This window comes from Terrapene carolina, unplaced genomic scaffold (genome assembly GCF_002925995.2).
Source record: "Terrapene carolina triunguis isolate 2854851 unplaced genomic scaffold, T_m_triunguis-2.0 Scaffold192, whole genome shotgun sequence".
In the NCBI taxonomy this organism is placed as follows: domain Eukaryota; kingdom Metazoa; phylum Chordata; order Testudines; family Emydidae; genus Terrapene; species Terrapene triunguis.
In genome coordinates, this window is record NW_020664543.1 from 8,622,362 (window position 1) to 8,633,386 (window position 11,025).

Below are 11,025 nucleotides of genomic sequence, written 5' to 3' on the forward strand. Positions count from 1 at the left end.
ATGGCATCACCGTGTCAGCCCGCCACAGCCAAAGCACAGTCCTTTCCCCTCAAAATCATCACAGTCCTCAGCGGTGTCCCAACCCCAACACGTCACGTCAGGCTGTTAACTAAAGGAAAACATCATCCCTTCCTCTCAAACGTCGGCACAGCATCACCACGTGGCTTCCCCAGGCCGACGCACTGTGTGGTGGCACTGAGGGAAAACGCCATTGCGTTCCCTCAAAATATCAACACCATGTCTTGTAGCATTACTGCACTGATGCACTGTGTCATGGCTCTAAGGCAAAACGGCAGGAATCTCATCCCCTCAAAACAAGGCCTAAGTGGCAAACTTGACCATTCCAACATGGAGACCAATGAATGAACTATAGAGACTGAACCATCATCGTCACCAAAAGAGGTGATCACACCAAACTTGTCCTTGAGGCATATTGGTTGGGCTGTTGGGAGAAGCTTGCATCACTGTTGGTCAATACCATAGTCACTCTAAGGATAAGCAGAGGATGTCATACCTATGGACATAAATTGTATTTTAAAATTCACATGTGAAATGGTAATTGACAAGATATGTTTTTTCTTTGCAAAAAAAATAACTTGCTTATAAAAGTATAGAAGAGATTTGAGGAATACAAATGAGGACTTTTATCCTCTGCTGTAAAATTTAGGGATTTTCCCACAAAGGATAAATTGATAGGGGTGGGGGGGATTTAAACAGCTTCAGAATGAATTTTAATTTTAAAATCGACCATGTAAACACATTCAGTAAAATCCTTCCTCCTAAGAAAGAGAGGGAGACTTCAAAAGATCCTAAATGAAAGATTCTCCCTCCAAACTGAATGAGGGCAAGTCTGGAATGGGGGAGAAATAGATTCAGAGCTGCCAACTTGGGACTCTTTAAGTGACAGAGATTTTCAGATTTGTGCTGAAATAGTAAATATCTCATGGGAATACACACAGCGACATCTTCCATCCCAATAGGGAGAGGCTGTGACACCAGCCCTACAATGCATCTGCCTTCCAGGAACTGAGAGAGCTGGAGCAATAGTTCTACGAAGCGGTGCTAGTGTGAAAGGCAGGAGAGGAAACAAGGGCAGCCGGAACCTGTGTTGTGGCGTGAGCGGAGCAGGAAGACGAGCACAGTACGGCAGGAGACTAGAGGGCGGATTTCGTTGCTACACACGAAGAGCTGCTGCGCTGGGGAAAGATGCTGCCGTCTCTGCAGGAGTCTGTGGATGGGGACGAGAGGGAGCTGGAGAGCAGCGAGGAAGGGGGCGGCCCGGCCGAGGAGCGGAGGCCGGAGCGGTTCAGTAATAGCTACTACTGTCTGTACGGCTACCAGGGCTACAGGTGAGGGGCTGGATAGATTCCGCCTCCCCAACCCGCTCCACAGTACCCAGCCTTCTGCTTCCCCCGCCCCCCTTTCCTAGGGACGTCCCGGCAGAGTCCAGTGACCTGCAGGTGCCATCTCCCTCCCCTCACACTGCTTCCTGCTGTCAACAGATGATGCAGCTGGAGGGGGGACAAGGGCAGGAGAGAGCGAGGCCATTGTTAGCTGCCTTTAATTCCGGGAATGGAGGGAGGAGAAGGGAGGGAATAGGATGCAGTGAGGATGGCTGAGACTTGTAAAGGATTGGAGTGTGGTTTCCAAATAAAGGGGAGTTAATCCATCTGGTTAATTACAGCTCCTACTCTGGTCCCAGTGGTCTTCATGGCAACAAAAGGGGAAGCGGTAGACGTGGTATATCTTGACTTTAGTAAAGCTTTTGATATTGTCTTGCATGACCTTCTCATAAACAAATTAGGGAAATGCAACCTAGATGGAGCTACTATAAGATAGGTGCAAAACTGGTTGGAAAACCGTTCCCAGAGAGTAGTTATCAGTGGTTCACAGTCATGCTGGAAGGGCATAACAAATGGGGTCCTGCAGGGATCAGTTCTGGGTCCAGTTCTGTTCGATATCTTCATCAATGATTTAGATAATGGCATAGACAGTACACTTATAAAGTTTGCAGATGATACCAAGCTGGGAGGGGTTAGAAGTGCTTTGGAGGATAGGATTAAAATTCAAAATGATCTGGAGAAATGGTCTGAAGTAAATAGGATGAAATTCAATAAGAACAAATGCAAAGTATTCCACTTAGGAAGGAACAATCAGTTGCACACATACAAAATGAGAAATGACTGACTAGGAAGAATTACTGCGGAAAGGGATCTGGGAGTTATAGTGGACCACAAGCTACATATAAGTCAACAATGTAACACTGTTGCAAAAAAAGTGAATATCATTCTGGGATGGAGGAGTATTGTAAGCAAGACACAAGAATTAATTCTCCTGCTGTACTCCGCTCTGATTAGGCCTCAACTGGAGTATTGTGTCCAGTTCTGGGTGCCACATTTCAGGAAAGATGTGGACATCTTGGAGAAAGTCCAGAAAAGAACAAGAAAAATGATTAAAAGGTCTAGAAAAAATGGCCTATGAGGGAAGATTGAAAAAATTGGGTTTGTTTAGTCTGGAAAAGAGAAGACTGAGAAGGGACATGATAACAGCTTTCAAGTACATAAAAGGTTGTTACAAGGAGGAGGGAGAAGAATTGTTCTCCTTAACCTCTAAGGATAGGACAAGAAGCAATGGGCTTAAATTGCAGCAAGGGAGGTTTAAGTTGGACATTAGGAAAAACTTCCTGTCAGGGTGGTTAAGCACTGGAATAAATTGCCTAGGGAGATCGTGGAATCTCCACCATTGGCGATTTCTAAGAGCAGGTTAGACAAACATTTGTCAGGAATGGTCTAGATCAGTGGTTCCCAAACTTGTTCCGCCGCTTGTGCAGGGAAAGCCCCTGTACGTCCCTTGGCCCGCGCCGCTTGCAGCAGCTCCCATTGGCCTGGAGCAGTGATTTTCTGATAGTGTGTGTGTTTCCACTGCTCTACCATGGCCTAGCTGAGTTTGATCTCTGGTTGAGTAGGACTTATTTGTGCAGGGTGAGGAGATGAAAAACAGAAAGATGAGTGGGACAATACCAGATTTTGGTGAGGAGTGGATTATTCTCACCCTTGCTTTGGCACCAGAACATATTGTGTTTTGGGGACAGTTCCAAATGCAGACTACTCATAAAGTGGGCATCTAGATAGGAAACTAAGGGATTCCAGGTAATGTTCTTGAAAGGTATATGATTGACAGCACTGAAGCAGGAGGTTTTCAGAGCACAGGCAACGGCCGTACTAGGCTTTCCTACATTGGTCTTCCTAAACTGAGAGGTGGGGAACCCATCCTTAGGTCTGAGAAGGATTTCACCCTCCCTATCTATTCAGTTCTTAGCTGCTGTACTCCATTTTTTGTCTCCCCTGGGATAGAGAATAACAAGTAATTTCTTCCCCTCCTCATCACCCCTTTAGTCCTCCACTCCATAATACTTTCAAAGGCTACTTCCACTCTGCACCATCCGCACAATGCTTCTTTCTCCTCTGCCCTGTTTAGTGATAATAGACCTGTATACATGTTGTGTGTCATATTTAATGTCAGTCATAAAAATGCCTTGATTTTCAGTTCATCAGAGCAGGCTGCTGACAGTGATGATGGAAGTCCGAGCAGTGCAACACCAGAAACTCCCTCTGCTGAAGACTTTAGGTAAAACAAACACGGCAGAACCACTTACCCTGATTTCTCATTCAGTTTCTAATTCAGAGCTTTTGACATCTTCGTATTTGGGTAGATACAGAAAGGAATACAGAGTTAGATAATACATTCTGCATCAGAAATACAAATCCCTCTGAAAGCCATATTGAATTCACCTGGGCATTTTTTTCTGGTGTTTTTTTTTTTTTTCTATTAAACAGCAAGATGATAATGGACACATACACCAAATAGAATTTCTGAGTTGGGTGAGTGGAGGCTTAGAATAATAGACCAATGCAAATTATACTCCTCGGGTTCACACTCATTTCTTTTATACTACTACTAATTCTTAGCGTATCTACATAATTTTAGGTCTTTGAGTATAAATAATTAACGACTCATTGGAGCAGGGGAACAGGACCTGGGGTCTCCCCTCACACCCCTACTCCAATGTCTTATTTCTAATACAGTGGAATAGCTTCAACAGGAGAGACTGAAAGAGCCTCACATCAGAATATCCCATAGCCCAATGGTTAGAGCACTTTCCTGAAAGGTTTAGGAGACCCCTCTTCAAATCCTTTCCCTCCCTCAATCAGAGGGGGAATTGAACCTGGGTCTCCCATGTCCCAGGTGAGCGCTCAAACCAGTGGGATAAAAGTTATCAGGTGGGCACTACAACCACCTCCTCCTCCAGCCATTTTGTGTGGAGTTAGGTATCTATCTATGCCAGTCTCACAAGAAACACCTTAGGTGCCCAAACTAAAGGAGAGGGGTTCCCAGTTATGAGTCACTAGAAGAGATAGGTGTCTGTCTCCCTAAGAAGCCTCCCTGCAGCCTGGATTTAAGCACTTATTTCCCTTAGAGGGGCAGAGCTTAGGATACATCCCTTCCTTGGCTTCCCCCAAGGGCTAGCTTAGGTGGCTCCTCACCTAGCATGCTGGCTTTTGTGAATTACATTCTAAGGTGCCTATCTCGCCCCATTCTTTGGTTAGGGAGCTTCGGCTAACTCAGGCTTTTTGAATTGCAGTGTTATTTCTGTAATTTTGTAGGCACCTAAAAGTTATGCGCCGTGATGCTTGTTGTCACAATGCCCAAGTCCCTTTGTGAATCCGGGCCTAAGCGACCTGCTATTGAGTAAATCTGTGTCAATTGATATTAGAATTAAAGAATCCCAATTTAGTGAACAAGACACTGAATACATTTCTGACTTGCCACAGGTCAGATAATGTGTTAGAGGCAGTGCCAGGAACAGATTCCAGGAGTCCTAACTCAGACACTGCTATAACCATAAGGAAGCACTCCTCCCCACATGACATCTGTGGAGTCGGGCATATGCCCAGCTAGAGAATTAAAATAGTTTACTCTTCTTCTCACTAAGAATTTTATCTTGTTTTCAAAGCCTCTCCTTGGTGGATACTAACTTACCAGCTGAAGCAGAGACAGAATTACGCAGTTTTATTGCTAAGCGTTTTATTAAAGGAGCACTTTTTGAGGGGATGGGTAATGTTGCATCTGTGGAGTTGAGGTAAGAGTAAAATGTACTGTTTTGAATTTGTGATAAACATGGGAAGTGATAAGAAATGCTGGCAGTCTCACTAAGTTTACCATCTGCTGCTGCATATGAGTTTAATCCTGATTGCAGCTAATCAGCCTGTCAAAGCATATGTAAGGCTCTCAGTTTAGTTATGTGCTAGTAGCATTTGCCTTAGATTTCCTTTAGGTGGCAGTGAAAAACTGCAAACACATTAAATAGTGATAAATTAGTTTTGATCAGGTTGTTCTGATCACACTTTCTGTGCAGTTAACAAGGAGGAAAAGATCTAGGAAGATTGTATATGTGATGCTATGTGCAGGTTGTATTGGGGGTTAGCAGGTGTAAAACACACACACACAACATATTTTAGTTGACGCTCACTCCTTTACACATGGCCTTTATTTCTAAAGTCAGTTTATCTTTTGTAGCCTTGTTAGAAAATATGAACAATTGTTGTTTTTTTTTTTTTTTTTAAAGAGGTTTTAAATAGGATAATTAAAACTTGCATTTATTTCTGGGATGTACCTCAGTCAAAGGTAATCAGAATGATATTCTGTCCTGATCCCAAAAGAATACTCTTGCTTTCAGAACAGTAATTATTTTGATCAAGGTGAAAAACCATAGAGATTCAAAATCCTAATCTTAATCATTATCTGATTATTCACAAATTTATTTAAAATGTAGGATAGGAAATTTTGACCCAATTGAAGTCAATGGCAAAACTTCCATTGACTTTAGGAGAGTCAGGATTTCACCTATTGTCAGTGGCTGGTTAAATTCTAATGTGAGATACAAAATCAGATTCAGTTAGAACAATCATTACTTTATTTGGCACATCTGCATCTGATTAATTCAACTTTTTTTTCCTGTCTCTAGCATACCAGAATTTCGAGTTGGTTGTTATTACTGTCTTCTCCAACAAGAAAAGCTTCTAGAAACAGCAACAGTGGAATCAAACATCAGCCCTCCAGAGTATGTAACTTGTTTCTTAGGAGGCTCAGAGAAAGGGCTCGAGCTATATCCTTTCCTTAACCTCTCTTTATGTGGGTGTAGGGAAAGAGCATATGAAAATAATAGGTAGCGTGTTTACCCCATTAACTTTGAAACCTTTTCCAGATCTGCTGCCAATTCCTTGAATTCATTGACTACTAGCCTACTTGTACACATCTTCCAGAGTATATCTGAAAATGTGATTACCTACTATATACTAAATGGGCAAAGCGCAAGTCTCAATTTACATATCTTATTTCCTTAAGAGGATACTTTCAGACTTGAGTTGGACATGTATGTTCAAGGCCTGAAGACTAACCTTGATTCAGAGGTAAGATCTAATTCTATGACTGAATTTTTTGTAAATGGTAAAGATGACATTTTATGAATTGTTAACCTGATTTTATCGGGCTGATTTGTTATAGGCTCGCCAATGATCTGAGCAGAAGATACTTAGGTTCTTGTCAAATCAGGCTACAGAATTAGAGAATGTAGAGAGTTCAATACTTTGTCCAGACTCTCAGGGTGTGCAGCAAGGGCACTCACACTGAGAACACAACCCATGTTCTTGTGGTGTACCTTGTGGTTACCGGTACGTCCCAGAATTTTGGTAAACACATTCAGTTCTCCGTTCACTTCCCCAAAGTCGAAAGGGTAACCGGTAGGCCATTTATCTATCCCAAAGGTTATAAACACTTATGCTAACTTGCTCTAGCTAATCATACAGGATACAGGCCTGTAGGTTCCTTGCATTACAGCCTGTAGGTTCCTTGCATTACAGCCAAATATAACGAAATAATATCTACTGAACTATAAACCAAAATAATATAATCAAACTAATAAAGAAAAACAGATTATATAATATAGCAAGCTGGCAGGCTAGCCCCATGGGCTACAGAATAAGGATTGATTACTCTGACAAAAAGTTAGTACAGTACATGAAAGACCAACATAAACAGGAGGAAATGAGCAACTGTCTATACAGTGAAACAAGTGCATACACTAAGTGCTGCCCACCATACAAGTTAAACAAATGGAAACATCAGACTTTCTTTCCCAAGCACAGTAATCTTAAGGGTTACCTGTGACACTAATAGGTAAATTCAGACAGAAGTGTGAATAAATTGACTAAATCCCTTTAAGAAATTATAATAGCATATGGAAAGGTTAGCAATGAGCATTCAGTCCCCTAACTTTTCTAAGCAGTGGTGACAGGTTGATTTGTATTTTATGTGAATAAACTTGGGGGGTGGGGGGAAGTTCAGGGAATGGAACCCAGGTTCTGACTCCCAGTCCTGTACCCTATCTACTGGACTACACTGCTTGCCTGATACATGTCAGAATAGATTACAAATATAACATGTCATCATCTTGCAGAATATAAAGGCTTTCAGAGCCGGTGTTTCATGTCAGTAACAGTTAAGATGCCAAGCTAATGATTTTAGCTGATTATACTTCAAAATTAGGAAGGAATTGACATCCAAATTGCATAGTTGGAATGGGTTAGCAATATGCTTATTTTTATACCAGAATCAAAGCTTTAATGTTTCAATTTGCTACAGAAAAGTAACCTGGAGACTTATATTAAACCCTACCTAAGAAGTTGGTTTGAGGACTCTGTATGCCCTATCCAGAGGGTAGTGCAGCTCTTCCAGGAGAAACTCGCCTTTTTATTACATGCTGTAAGTATACATCAAACTAAAACATCTTCTGAACATTTTCTAGTCAACTCAGTGATCCTGTTATATTGTAAATGTAGCTCGTATTTGGCTTTTCCATTCTCCCTGAACTGAATGAAGAAAACCTCCCCCTTTAGTCAATACAAGTGATTTTTCTCAGCTATATTACTAAGCCAGTACCAGCTATTTCATTCACTAAAATTAATAATTTTATAGCTGACTTATTTTAAAATTGAATGCTTAGTATTCAACTTATAATTAGAATGAGATAGGCAATAAAAATTCCATTTTGCTCAGACTAGGACAAGAACAGCTAAGTGTCTATGAAATTCATTGTAGAAAGATGCTGAGAACAAAAAAATAAGATGAGTCATATACTGCTAGACAATGAAAATGAGACGGATGTGGGCAGAATGGTTAATAGAAGTACAAACTAGTGTACTTTTCAAAATGTATAAATAGTTGTAATGAATATACTGTAGTCTGGAGCACTTATCTAGCTTCTGGTACTTACTAGACTATTTGGAAAAGAACTTAACTAAGATCACTTGTTACTCTTTGCTAGTAATAATAATAATGAAAATAGTAACAGAAGTAAAGTGTATACAGCCAACAGCAATCAAATTGTGTGGTTTTTTTAAAGGCTTTGAGTTACACTCCTGTTGAAGTTAAAAATTCAGATGAAAGAACAAAGAAAGATATTCACAGGTAAAGAATATTACACGTAAACAGAGACAATATAGCCTATAAGTTGCTTGGCTTATTGTATGATCCCTTTCCTGGTTTTGCTGTTTGGGTGGAAACTAGCAGTTCACAATAGTTTTGTATGTCAGGTTTCTGAGTGCTGCCAGTCTCCAAGGTCTCATTCAGGAAGGTACAATGACCTCCTTGTGTATAGCCATGACTGAGGAACAGCACAGATCGGTGGTAATAGACTGTAGTGGACCACAGCCTCAGTTCCATAATGCAGGTGAGATCATGGATGGGGATGTTTCCATCAACTTATCCAGCTCATCTTTAGAGAAGGCTCAGCACTTACAGGATCATACCCAGAAAGTTTTGGGACCTGGCTATCTTGAGAACACCTTTCTTCCCATTTGATATCACGCCATATATGATCCACAGAGGCACTTGATCTCTGGTTTAAAAGTGAGAGGTCCTAGAGTCTGGAATTTAATCAGCTCTATGATCTACCAAAACTCAGATTAGTTAAGCTTCAGATCAATCCGCAGAGCTCACTTTTTCTGTCAGGCTTTTGATGAGTGGTATATAGAGGGATGTGGATGGATAGATAATTATAGTTATTTTGGGCAAGTATAATTCTGTTTGATTGGACAGTTTGCTGTAGATTTTAACCTTGTTTGTAGTTTTAAAAGCACCTGGAGCTTTGGGAAAGATGTTTCAAAGAAACTGAAAACAAAATCTATTTTCCTGGCATACTAGTTAAAATAGCAAGAAAGGGGGATTAGTTACGTTTTCTTTTGTTTTCTCATACACATTCTATCCATCTTTTTATGCTTTTGAATATTTATATCATAGGGCAAACATTACTGGTGTTAATTACAATTATTGTGTGAGTGAGATTAAGTACACAGTCACATACATGTGGGTTATGCAGTGCTCTAATGCGCACGCACACATACACTTTTTCTTTACCTCCTTTTCTTTGTTCCTAAACGTGTGACAGGAAGCAACAAATTCTGTGACGACTGGATGCAGGCTTTTCTAAATGGTGCTGAAGGTGGAAATCCATTTCTCTTCCGGCAAATAGTGGAGAACTTTAAATTGAAGGTAACTTTGTATACTTGTATGCTTGCAGGAGACAGAAGGGTTACTGAGTATGCAAATAGTCACTTTTGCATTGATATAGCGATAACTGAGAGCTTGCCTAGTTCTTGCTGTACTCCGAGTGGACAAGAACAGAATATCCTCTAAAGGAGACACAGACAGATTTAGAAACCAACTTATTTTTTTCTTAAAACAACCTAACTTTAAAATTACAATAGAAACTCCCATCAAGAGTTGTAGCTAACTGATTTGTCTACTAATGTATGTAATAAAATTCTTACTGCAGACTCTTCCACTTCTCCAAATTCATGTATTGGCATACCTTCCCTACAGATAAAAGGATGAGGAATATTTTCTGTTACTGTGTTTATAGGCCATACAAGACACTAACAACCTGAAGAGGTTTATTCGTCAGGCAGAAATGAACCATTATGCCTTGTTCAAGTGTTTCGTGTTTCTAAAGAACTGTGGCAGTGGAGATGTCCTTCTGAAGATTGTTAAAGTGGAGCAAGCAGAAATGCCAGAAGCCAAAAATGTAATAACTGTCCTTGAGGAATTCATGAGAGAAACAGCAGTAGCCTAAAAATCTTAATTTTTGTACTTGCTTTGTGCTATTGTATAAATAATTAATTCCTTCTTTGCAGATCAGAATTCACTATTGCAGAAACTTAAATTATATTTGAAAGCATTCAGTCATTTCAAACTTATTTCACATCTGAGTCTTTTTAGAAAAAGCAGCATGAGATTTGCTTCAATTTTTGAATATAGTGTTTTATACAAATCCAGACATTCTTTTTTCAACACTTACCAGATTCTGCAACTGATCCTCCTTTTTTGGGGACCACACCATTTTGTTTTTTACTGTCATGTCATAAGAAAAACTTTCACCTGAATGGCAGTGATAGTTTTTAAGCATTTAGAAAATGTTTAATGCATAAGAACTAGTAGAGAGGATCATGACTAAACATTGAGATCAGATTTATTTAAACAAAAAAGTCATATAAAGAACTACAAACATTTGGATAAATTGCATATAGTAAATGAATTAAACATATTAAATTCAGAGAATTTTCTCAGGCAACAAGGCCTATGTTCTTGTCATTTGTTTTCACAAACTTAATTCTAAAGTAGAAAATCTGTACTTCTGTGACCAGATTCTCTCTTTGATTATGCTTACCGAACTGATTTATTTGAAACTGAAAATCTGTAAAACAACCTAACTTTGTTGTCAGGTCTCAGATATATCTATTTCATTTTGAAAATGCATCATTGTACTCCAGCAATGAACTCTCTCTCTCACATGGGAAATACATTTTCTAAACCATAAGTAATTTAGACAGCAGAATATATACACCACTTTGGATGCAGTAGGAGCCAAAACTAATGGGACCTTTATCAAGATTACACAGAGGAGGACTG

The 11,025-nt window shown here is 40.0% G+C and overlaps 1 protein-coding gene across 2 annotated transcripts; it reads left to right on the forward strand.

The window, feature by feature from the left end:
* The first annotated feature begins 1,116 nt into the window (after positions 1-1,116).
* On the forward strand, positions 1,117-10,594 carry CUNH17orf75 (chromosome unknown C17orf75 homolog). Of its 2 annotated transcripts, XM_024192572.1 has the most exons (10): positions 1,117-1,349; positions 3,547-3,627; positions 5,015-5,140; positions 6,026-6,166; positions 6,413-6,470; positions 7,702-7,821; positions 8,462-8,526; positions 8,652-8,788; positions 9,506-9,609; positions 9,980-10,594. In XM_024192572.1, the coding sequence occupies exons 1-10, from the start codon at positions 1,207-1,209 to the stop codon at positions 10,187-10,189; spliced, it is 1,185 nt and encodes a 394-aa protein (XP_024048340.1). In that variant the 5' UTR covers positions 1,117-1,206; the 3' UTR covers positions 10,190-10,594. The 2 variants fall into 2 exon arrangements, with proteins under 2 accessions (XP_024048340.1, XP_024048341.1); XM_024192573.1 differs by lacking the exon at positions 5,015-5,140.
* The last annotated feature ends 431 nt before the right edge of the window (positions 10,595-11,025 follow it).

What these genes read in the sequence shown, in the direction of transcription:
- CUNH17orf75 (XM_024192572.1), top strand. Translation starts at nt 1,207, where the DNA reads ATGCTGCCGTCTCTGCAGGAGTCTGTGGATGGGGACGAGAGGGAGCTG. An exon ending in TCGCCTTTTTATTACATGCT is followed by an intron (nt 7,822 to 8,461) that starts GTAAGTATACAT and finishes GTTTTTTTAAAG; the next exon opens with GCTTTGAGTTACACTCCTGT. An exon ending in GCCTCAGTTCCATAATGCAG is followed by an intron (nt 8,789 to 9,505) that starts GTGAGATCATGG and finishes AACGTGTGACAG; the next exon opens with GAAGCAACAAATTCTGTGAC.